At 43.3% G+C, this 11223-nt stretch overlaps 1 protein-coding gene across 7 annotated transcripts in view; it reads left to right on the top strand.

Moving 5' to 3' along the window:
• Nucleotides 1-1592: 1592 nt before the first annotated feature.
• Nucleotides 1593-11223, top strand: part of ANKRD44 (ankyrin repeat domain 44) — a 208219-nt gene continuing 198588 nt past the window's right edge. For all 7 annotated transcript variants that reach the window (XM_084643631.1, XM_084643630.1, XM_084643629.1 and 4 more), the window contains exon 1: nucleotides 1593-1822. In XM_084643631.1, the coding sequence (XP_084499757.1) occupies nucleotides 1796-1822 (27 nt within the window). In that variant the 5' untranslated portion in view covers nucleotides 1593-1795. The remainder of the gene's footprint in view (nucleotides 1823-11223) is intronic.

The following is an 11223-nucleotide window of genomic DNA, read 5'->3' as shown; positions in this document are numbered from 1 at the left end:
TCCTGGATCTTTTTTATAATATAAAAATAACACTTTTTGAACTCATTTAGTGCCTTTTGTCCAGTGACAAAAACAGTTTACAAACATTTAGACCCTGATTCTCCTTTAACTTCTACTGGTATTACACCAGCAGAGCTCTACTGACTTCATCTGGACTACAGCGGTTTTACTTCAGTGTTAATGAGAAGAGACTCAAGCCATAATTACGGTCCCAATCCTTACATTAGTAAAATTAAGCATGTGAATAAATGTTTGCAGGATTAAGCACCACAAATCTGGCTTCAGGTAGGGAAACGTTATCTCCATTTTCCAGATGTGGAAAGTGAGTCATAGAGAGAGGAAGGGCCTGATTTCCCCGTGCCTTTTTTCTCGTGTATTTTACCCATCAGTGCCAATGACTACTTAAGGGGGAGGGTAACAGACAACCAGGCTATCAGGGTCCCACATTCTCCTCCACTCCCTTTGGAGGAGGGAAGCAAAGGGAGAAGCAACTGAGGCAGGAGGGTGCAGTGTAGGGAAGCAGTGGCTCTATGGCAACTACTGTTTATTCTGAGGTTCAGGCTCCTTTCCCCCTTTATGAATGGGCAACAGTAACTACCACTTCAGGTTAAGTTAATCTCTCACCGCAAGCTAAGTGACTAGCCCAAGGAAGCCTGTGCCAGAACGGATTGTTGGGAACATAACCTGTTTTTCCTAAATCCCAGTCCAGATTCTGTTATCTGCATTATGTATTTGTGTACTATTAGCCTGTCCTGACGGTGTGTAACTTAAGCCCGGATTCTATTCTGTGTGAACTAACCTTTACACCTGCTTGGAGTCCCACTGGAGGCAGACTATGAAATCTCAGGCTCTGATCCTGCAAATGTGCAACAAGGAGTCACGAATCATGTGCATGAAGTTACTCTTGTACCTAAGGGGTTTGCAGACTTGGGACCTTAGATTGCAAACTCTCAGGGTAGGGCCAAACTCCCTGATTATACTCATTAAATAATATTTCTCCTATCCTTTCATTCTAAAGACTGCTTTGTAGGAGCAAAATCAGCTCCTGGGCCATCTCCTCCCTTCATTCCCACCACACCTCCCTAAGTTCCTTCTCCATTCTGGTGCTTTCTAGACCCTTAGGACAATGTGTACGACTGCTCTAAAGGCTGGAGTTTGAGAACCACAGCTTTGCAGTGTGTTGTGTCTATACACCAAGGTGATAAGTGCCACCTTAACGACTACAGACCGGAAGCTCAGTGAGAGCTGGGCTGGCAGCCAGGCATGCCAAGGGCTGCTCAATGTTATAAGTGCAACATGCTGGAGAAACAGGCAGGAAGGGAAGGAATTTGGGCAAGGCTGTGACAGGAACAAAGAAAATATTGGCGAGGGGAGGTGCAGCGGGGTGAGGGTAGCCCAGCTGTGAGCAGCAGCAGGAAGCAGCCCTGGTCTTTTTGTGCGTGCGTGTGTGTGTGTGTGCGGGGGGGGATGGGGATGGAGAGGGATGCTCTGGGGGAGATGCGAGCAGTAGGAGGCAGCCTTGTCCTTGCCCAGAGCTGCTCTGTGCGTGTGTTGTGCACGGGGTGATGTCAGTGGCAGCTGGGCTTGTGCAGTCAGTACTTCCTGTATCAGGCAGGCTCGGTTAGCGGCAGGCTCCTGGGCTCCTCCTGACCCCAGCGAGCAGCTGGATTGTCAATTGCAGGTCTCCCAGGCACGGCTGCGTTGAGCTCTCCTCCCCACCCGGCCCGCAACTCCTGAAGCTGGCGGACACCCCCGGACCGCGGAGCTGCATGTGCCCGAGCCGCGCCGAGGGAGAATGGCAGTCCTCAAACTCGCCGACCAGGTAGGAGCCCGGGCAGCCTTGCGGGAGGCTCGGCAAAGCCCCGCGCGGCAGGGAGCCCGCGCTGCGGCGGGCCAGGAGCGGAGCGGGCAACGGCAGCGGCAGCTCCAGCTCGCGGGGGGGGGGGGGGGGGGTTTGCTGTTGTGCCGCTCAGCCAAGTGAAGCCGCGTCTTGCGGTGCTCCGCCCGTTTGCGGAGCACAAACACCCTCCCCGCGCTCCGGCCGCTCTGCGATCGCCGGTACTGCGCCGTGCAGCGAGCGCCATTCGGGCGTGTGTCTGTCTGTCTGTCTGTCTGGTCTCCGGGCGACGCGCTCAGAGAAGCGGGAGGAGGGCTAATAAGGCTATTTTGCCTGAGGCTAATAATGTACTGCGTTACTAGTCAGTCGAGTTTTGCATTGTGTGGGGAAAACAGGCAAATGTCAAAATGCCAGGAAGAAAGGCGCTGTTTGTCTTTCAGATGAATCGATTAGGGGATTTGTCACTGAACCAACCATCTAGAACAGCCCAGTTATTTTGCATCTTTCTGGTGTTTGTTGGTTTGGCATTCCCTTCTGCCGCAGCCTAGACCTGTTTCCATTTAAATCAGTGAAATATTGTGGCTCAAGGTAGATTTCAGTGTGTTTCAGTGTCACTCAGAGACAAGAGGCAGATGAGAAATGTTAGAACATTTACTTTAATGAACTAGTTGCATTTTCTCATCAGTCCAGCGTTGGAATTAATTAATTAATCATTGAGTTGCTTAAACTAATGTTTTAATTTGCCTCTTCCTCCCGATTAATATTAACACTTTGCAACTGCGTGCATGGTTGCTATTTGGCTGTTCAAACACTGTCAGATTCCTAGTTGCTTTTTAAACAAACCTTCATGTAGGTTTCTTTTAAAAGGTTATTTCACATAAAAAACATAACAAGGGAATTTTTTTAACCATTTAGGTTGTTTGTTTAACCAATAAGAAAAGGAGGACTTGTGGCACCTTAGAGACTAACCAATTTATTTGAGCATAAGCTTTCGTGAGCTACAGCTCACTTCATCGGATGCATACCATGGAAACTGCAGTAGACATTATATACAATGATATCTACTGCAGTTTCCACGGTGTGCATCCGATGAAGTGAGCTGTAGCTCACAAAAGCTCATGCTCAAATAAATTGGTTAGTCTCTAAGGTGCCACAAGTACTCCTTTTCTTTTTGCAAAGACAGGCTAACAAGGCTGTTACTCTGAAACCTGTTTAACCAATGATCGTCCTATTTTTGCATTCCTTGTTGTGCACCTAAAACTCCCATTGAAGTCAACTGCTATGCAGGATCAGATTTTAAAGAGCCACAATTTTGTAATGGGCTCCAAGTGCGTGCCCATGTGAATCCCCATTGAAGACAATGGGATTCTGCCTGCATTTTTTCTGCTGGGAGCAGCTTGCAGAATTGGGGCCTATATGTGTAACTTAAGTGAATCTAGTATTCTGTATAGGAAAAATGTTTGACATTCATTCGCTTTTGAACATTTTACCCATTGATGAGTTAGAGTTGATATACTATCCAACTTTCAAGTCAAATATGTAGTTTTACAATTCTCAGAGCTGAGGGGTAGGATAAAAATGGATGTTGGCTATTTGTGTAAGGTCTCTAAGGTGTATTAACCTTCTTTTGAGAATTCAGTGCTATTTATTACCATGATACATAGTAATTATTTTTCTACTAGGCCTTCATGTTTAAAGAGTGCATTTTTGGTTTTGTTGCCATAACTGTTTGCACACTATTAGAAAATGGCAATATTCAACTCTCAGCTTATGTTAAAATGTTAAATTTAATAATAGAGCAGCTATAATTTGCATTAAATCACTTCTTACCATTAAAAGAAGTTCAAAAGAATTTTAAAATATTTAGTAAAGTGATAGTATGTTTCCCACAGCCTAATTTATCAACATATTGTACCATCTGTTACACATTTGCTTGTCTTAATCAGCTATTTTTAGTTTAACTTGGTCTGCCTATAATCTGCAGTGTGGGTGTCCTTGGAGTCCAAAACTTTCCTGTTACTTTTAAAATGATCATCAGCAGTTAGGGGTCCTTATTCAAACAACTCCCTTTCCCCTAACACACACACATGCCTACACACACACATGTGCATGCATTCTCTCTCTCTCTCATTTTATTTATGTATTTCCAAAGAAACCTTCCACTACAAAATCCTCTACCTGGCATTTGCCTTATAATTAACACCAAATTTTTAAAGGAAAAAATGAGCTACTTTTAAAATAAAATAAACATTGAAAGGCGACTGTATGAATTATAGTAGTCTAAATGCATTTCCATAATTTAACCAAAGACAGTGTTTATAGTTCTGTCTCCTGGCGTGTCCCTTGTTACACTCATGTCTTCGGATGTGGTGCTTATAGCAAATGAAGAGAATGTTTCACACCATGAGACTTCATTCTGCTCTGTAGTGCATAGAACAAGTCTCATAAATCAGAAGATTCAGGTGAGATCTGTAAATTGAAAGTGTAGACTGCAGCATAATATTAAAGGCATTTGCACTACAGCTGGTAAAGGAAGTGTAGCATTTCAGTGCTTTCCGTCTAAGTCTGAAATCGTGTTTCATGAGGTCCTTGGAATTAAAGCGCTAAAGGTTTTTAAACCATTGCTAAACCTCCTCAACAAGGATCTTGCTTCATCACTGGTAGTAGAGCGTAAAACTGGTTTGAGCCACGTGGATTGCATCTTGTGAAGTCTGTATTGCAACAAAGGGTGCTTGGCGGGGGGAAGGGGGGAAGTCTGGACTTTTTAAAGATTAGTTATTTCTCCTCTTCCCCTCCCACACCTCTAACAATCTCCAAACCTGGTAGATTGATTTATCAGAACTGGCAGGGTGACTTTGCAGTATGCCTTTGCATGGCAGCACACTCTAAATACTCTCTGCTTGCCAGTGTGATGGGTCATGCTTCAGGGCATAGTATGGCAACACTTCTTATTTTGGGGGATGTCCTCCTGCTGTCCATAGACATACCCATACTCTTCATGCTGGGCTGCTCTGTGACATTTGGTATGGTTGATCACCAGATGTTCCTGTCTCACTTGTATGAGGATATAGGAGTGAATAGAAGTGTTTCAAAATGGTTCAGGGCCTTTTCTTTTTCCTTTTTTTTTTAAAATAAAGATTGAGCCCAGAAAGTTGTTATGAGACACTAGTTCTCCATTTCTAAAGCCCTTGCCTTTAGATTCCCACCAAGGCTCATCCTCTTCCCCATGTTATTCAGTATCTATAACAAAGCCAGTGGGAGGCCTTGCATGACAACATAGGCTGAAGTGCCAGTAGTGTGCAGAGGATGCCAGGTGCTACATCCTCCTTTACATCAACTATTAAGCAGCGCTGTCTCTCAGCTTTTTCCATGCCTACCTGAAATCAGTATCTGGGTGAAGAACAGCTGGCTAAAGCTGAACCCTGTTAAGACTGATGTGATGTTGGTAGGAAGAATGATGCACTTTGAGGCACTTACATGTTTATAACATCCTCCACTGCCTACAATATGTGTCTTCAGATTTAGTTGGTCCACAGGCTACACTGCTCTGGGTGTCCAGACAGCCATGGCAGCAAAACACACCAGCTTTCATCTGTGGCTAGCCAGAAGACTGCATATTGTCCACTCAGATGCAGAAGTGGCACGGTGACTCCTGCATTTGTGATCTCCAGTGTTTATTATGACAACTTATTGTATTTTTAATAATGAAGCCCCACACCCTTTAGCAGCAGCAACGGGTACAAAATGCAGCAGCTTGTCTGTTTAGCAACACAGGTCACCACAATCACATCACCCCAGCTCTTTGTGCTGCATACAGAATCTGGATCAGGTTCTCCATGGGATTGGTTCTGTCTGCCTGAGAGATCTCTTCTCCCTCCATAAGTGTAATTTCCCATAACAACTGCCTTCCTCCGGAACAACGAAACTATGGATCAATAGGGTCCAACAAGGTGGTCTACCTCCAGCGCTGTAAAAATTCGATGATACTTAGTAGCAAGAGCCGAAAGAAGCCACATGCTGGTATGAGGAGTAAAGATAAGTCTTATTTCCGTGACTTAGGTTTTCCTCATTTTTTTTCACATTTGCACCCTCTCGCTCTTGTCCTCTCTCACACACATAGGCAACCAAGCAAACAAAGCAGGCAAACAAAGATAATCATAAACGAATTAATCTATTTTTCATACAGGGTCAGAAAAAATGAAGAGATTGTTCTTGTTTCTATTTTAAGACACTTGAGAAGTGCTTGGATGCTGTGTTGGTGGAACAATAAAGTAGGTCTACTTTATAAGCGGTCCTGGTTGTATTCACATATTTATTTGGTAATAGAGCTTAGTTTAAGACTATATCCTATCTGTTTCTGGTCAAGCAAGTTACATGAGCTCATTTCTGAGTGATGGCAATTGCTAGCTAATCAGCTGGACCACATGGTAGCTTTTTAATCATTTAACCAAAGGAAGTATTTTCAACCCCCATTCACTTGTGGAAGTGAATCTATCAATCTTCCTTCTGTTCCTGGCCCCCCTTTTCCAAAAATTGTATATGAGTGATTGAAGTAGTAAGCTTGAAAAAATGAAGAAACCCTAAATTGAGATTAGACACTTAAGGTTTCAACTTTTGCTGACATCTTTGTATGTAGCAGTATTGAGTGACAGTGCTACGTAAGCCTTCCACATCCGTTCCAGATAATTCACTTCTCGTATATGCAGTTTCTTGCATCCCCTACGGTGCATGCCAATTACAATAGGCAGGGTAAGTTTAAGTGCTTTTAGACCTACAGATGAAAAGTGATATTTCAGTACAAAGTGGCATTGCTATTTATTATCTTTCTTCTCCCCATGCGCTTTAAGGTCTGACCATTTAGTTCAGTGTTTTATTTTCAATGCGGGTGTGGCTGTATGTAATGAGCTTATGCATATGAACTAGAGTTCAGCATGAATAAAAAACTAATGTTTTGACAACTGGGTTGTCCTAGACATTCAAACATGGGCTCTGTTCTCCCAACTCAAATCAGGTCATATGTGTGTGTAGGGGGAAAGGGCAAGAAAAAGGGGGTTCAGTACTTCTACGATGTAAGGACTGAGGATGTCCAATCATGCGCATGATGGTATTGGTGTATTTTGATTTTTCCACTTCCTCCAGGTTTCTGAGATACCACTTTCTCCCGTGTGCCATAACCATCAGAAAAGGAATACATTAATGAGCTGGCTCTCTCCTGTGAGCTGCTTTTTAATCAGGTTGTTTGGACTATGCTATCATTTCCTGAAGATGTAGTTTTATCTGCCTGAGCCTGAGCATCACCTACTTGAAAGGGGGTTCTAAAGAGGATGGAGCTCGGCTGTTCTCAGTGGTGGCAGATGACAGAACAAGGAGCAATGGTCTCAGGTTGCAGTGGGGGAAGGTCTAGGTTGGATATTAGGAAAAACTATTTCACTAGGAAGGTGGTGAAGCACTGGAATGGGTTACCTGGGGAGGTGGTGGAATCTCCATCCTTAGAGGTTTTTAAGGCCTGGCTTGACAAAGCCCTGTCTGGCATGATTTAGTTGGGATTGGTCCTACTTTGAGCAGGGGGGTTGGACTAGATGACCTCCTTCCAACCCTAATCTTCTATGATTCTATGACTCTCTGATGATTCTGTGTTCTTTGGTGTTCTGAGTAACGAAAGATCAGAGATCTCTTCCAGACCCAAGTCTCCCAAAGTGCAGTCCAATGGGCTGTAGGCAGTCTCTTATTAATTACTCCCAGTCACACTTAACAAGTCTGTTTCTGTATAACTATTTATTTATTTATTGCATTCAGGAAACTTTTTTTTTTTAATGGAAGTTTTATTTCTGAAAGTGATGGAGATGAGATGTAAATCTTCACCGAGGCTCCTAGAACACAGGTGATAGTTAGTGGGAGTGCTCCACTGAGAGTGTGAAATCCTGAAGAGTATTTCTTTAACTCAAGAAAATTTACACAGCTTGTGGAAAATCATTTTGTCAGAAACTAAATCTTGGTACCTCCTCCGTCTCATTTCTGTACCACCAGCCCAGGACCCCTTTGCAGAGCACTAGTAATAACAGTGCAGAAAGGGTCTGTAGTTGGTAACGTTTCTTCCTATTAAGTTAGAGGATGCATTTAGCTTACTGTGTTTGATTTGGGATGTCAGTTTTTTGCCTGCTGAGGGTTTGTGTTAGCACTGCTTAAGCAAGAGTTACCTTACCATGCTATTTCTGAATGTAAGGGTCAGTCCAGAAACTCCTGCTTCTGTTAACTCGCTCGGGGTGTGGTGGGAGTGGGGGTGGGGGAGAAGTGCTTCAAAAAACATCCTGTTTGTGGGTGTTCTTCAGATGTTGACGTAAGCCCTTCTGTGCCGAATTGTTGGGTACAGCTACGTGCATTTGTGCTGACTGCTCCACTCCCTCTTCGATTTATAAATATTCTCAACATCCTTTAAACTAAGATTATTCCCTTTAAAATGTGCATAAAAGGGCTGCCCAGCTGCCTCTTTCTAAAGGGCCATAGTACCTAGTGCTCCAATCGTGCACCACTCAGGTGAATGGGAATTTTGCTGTTGACTTATGTGGAACCAGGAGCAGGCTGTCGGTCCTTGTTGACTCCAAGGAGCCCAAAGGAGTCTTTCCCATGAGCTCAAGTCCTGTGTGAACAAGACAACAGAAATATTTCTAAATTACACTCTTATCACATGCATCTTTTCAATGGTATTTTTAAAAAGTAACGGAACCTGAATGTGTGTGTGTGTTTTTACAGGGCTGCCATCCACTTAGAAATCATCAATCTGTCTGAAAACATTTACCTGCTATAGCTGAAAGTAACTCATAAGGTGACGAACTGAAAGAAACTGAGACTGTTTCTCTAGGCAGTGTTTTAATATGTTTACTTCATGTGTTTGGCAGCACTTTGCAGACAGTCAGTTTAATTTTCTCCTCTCTGTAGTCAGTTTACCCTAAAGTGTGTCAGTCTGGCATGCATCAATGGGGGGAAGTATAGGATGGAGAGAAACTTTTTATTTTAAAATGGGCACATGTGATGGTAAAATCACAGAAAATGGCTGGTGGACTCCTGGGGAGGATAAGTGCCTGAAAGTTCTCTTTGGCCTGTGTTACACAGGTCAGAGAAGATCATCAAAATGGTCCCTTCTGACTTTATAATCTATGAATTGAAAAACAGCTTGAGATTTTTAAAATGTTGTCATTATAAACTAAGGTAACTGTAGAACAGGGGAATAATTCACATCAACAGGTATATGGCCACTCATTCTGGTAAATAAATGAATAAATAAAATAATTGAAATAATTAACCCTGCGCATGCACCACAGCAGCTATTGCTTCCTTTGGTCGAGCTATTCCTAGCCACACACTATCCACAGAAATTGTGGAAATGTATTCACATATTTTAAAGAAAAAGTACATTTAAAAAAACCAAAACCCTGGCATTTCTCCCTCTTGTTCACATCTCTTGGCACCCTGGTCAGAGCTCTAGTGTAGACTGGCCACCAGCTTTTGAAATATTACATTGTCCAACCATACTCAGAGAAGGAAATAAGGTCTAGTGTAGACAAGGCCAGCGAGATACAGGGTCAGGAAGAGGCTTGCTTTCTTGGCTGAGATTTCTGCAACAGGTAACTTTGTTGCTGGTTTTGTCATCTGTGTTCAAGTAAATGAGACATGTGCACGTGCTCTAAAAAAATGTAGACAAGGAAATATTCAGAGTCTGTTTGTCTGCAGATTTCTCTTCCAATGGGAAAGTGACACAGTCCTAAAGTCCCAAGAAGTGCGATGGCGCCATAAAGGGGCAATACAGTAAGTCTTTGCTATGGATGTGTTAAGTGCCTGGGAAACTCCGGGTATATGTCATGTTAGAACATTGCTCTTTCTTGAATAACTATCAGCAAAACCTCATATTTCTTTATACACTTGAGGTATGGTATTTTATCTCTGCAGGACATTCACCTTCTGACCTATTCCTGCTCAACTATTAAAATATGATTTGGTTGTCATGACTGTGTTTAATAGAGACATGTGCTATGTAGTGTGGGGCACGTATTTGCCTACTGGATTGGCTCTCTAGGAAACCTTTTTTTTTTTTTTTTCTTACTGCATCCTAAAAATTAGGCCTGACCTGGTGGTAAAAATACCTCAGCTGGGGCCCCCCTGTTGCTGCCAGTGGTACAGCTGTGCTGTTTGCTGGTGCCATCATTCTCTTGGCGTTGTTCAAGGGTTGGTGCAGCTCCACCGGCCCTAGCAATGATAGAAATGCTGCTGTAGACCAGGTGTAGGTGTCTTCAGCTTTGTGGCAAATCACTGAATTGCAATTGATTGAGAAACGGGCAAGTTAAGGTTTTGACAGCAAGAGAAGTCAGACACTTCCAGAGTCCTACAAAACACCAAGCCTGGAGGCTGTCTCTCCCCATCCTCTCCCCTAAACGAGTGGCAGCAAGGCCTCCTGGCTTCTTCTCAGGAGCAGCCAAGATTCTCTCTCCTCCCTGGAGTGACGGGGTGGTAGCTGAAGGGGTCACCTTGTACTTTTACCCTGATTTGCTAGGGTATGTACTTGGGTGGGTGGTTAGGCTGGGCCTGCTGCTCTCTAACCCTCCTGCCACACAACAGAATCCTCTATTGGGGGCAGTGGCCCTTGGGGTAAACACTTTTTTTTTGAGAGGCCTGGGGTAGTTCATCCTCTCAAAGACATTGGTTCAGGCTGTCTGCAGACTCAGGCAGGTATGGCTGCTTTAATAACATGCACAGTGGGCCATGTTTTCAAGGCTGCTTTTTCTTTTTGCAACCATGAGGGGTAGAAACTTTAACAAAAAATTAATGAACGCTGAGATTCTGATGTAATCACATGGCTCCAGGAGCCTGGGTCCTAGGCACAGACTTCGGCCTTTGTCACATTGAACAGATCTTGGATTTTCTATTCTTGTTTATCTTATTAAATGTGTTGCTTAATACACTGCTACTTATGTTTTATAAAAGTATACCATTAAATATACAGGCTAATGTTGCTGATAGAACTTTAACTTTTGCATTTCCTGAGACTTTTAAATGTTAACACTGCCTCTAGAATGTTCCAGTGACAGAATATTTTTGCACTTATTGAGCTATAGAACTGTTTTTAAATAACATCTCTCTCCAGGAGCATATATTCGACATTTGTCACTTTATTTTCCGGAGATCATAGCCCGTTAAGTTCTCACAGCCACTATCCTATGTCTTAAACTTGGGTTTAATTGCAGTATGTGAAACCTGTGACTACTTACTGTTGGAGCCCTCTTGGCCTGACAATAAATGAGAATGGAAGCACAAAACGTTTAATTTTAAAGGGAGAAGATAATTGTGAACCAATGGACTGAGGTCATCACTGGAGTTTGCATAGTCTTGGCCAA

The sequence above is a fragment of the Lepidochelys olivacea genome, assembly GCF_965140295.1.
Source record: "Lepidochelys olivacea isolate rLepOli2 genome assembly, chromosome: 11".
NCBI classification, from domain to species: domain Eukaryota; kingdom Metazoa; phylum Chordata; order Testudines; family Cheloniidae; genus Lepidochelys; species Lepidochelys olivacea.
The sequence above is the reverse complement of the archived record's forward strand: the minus strand, read 5'-3'. Positions and strand labels throughout refer to the sequence as shown.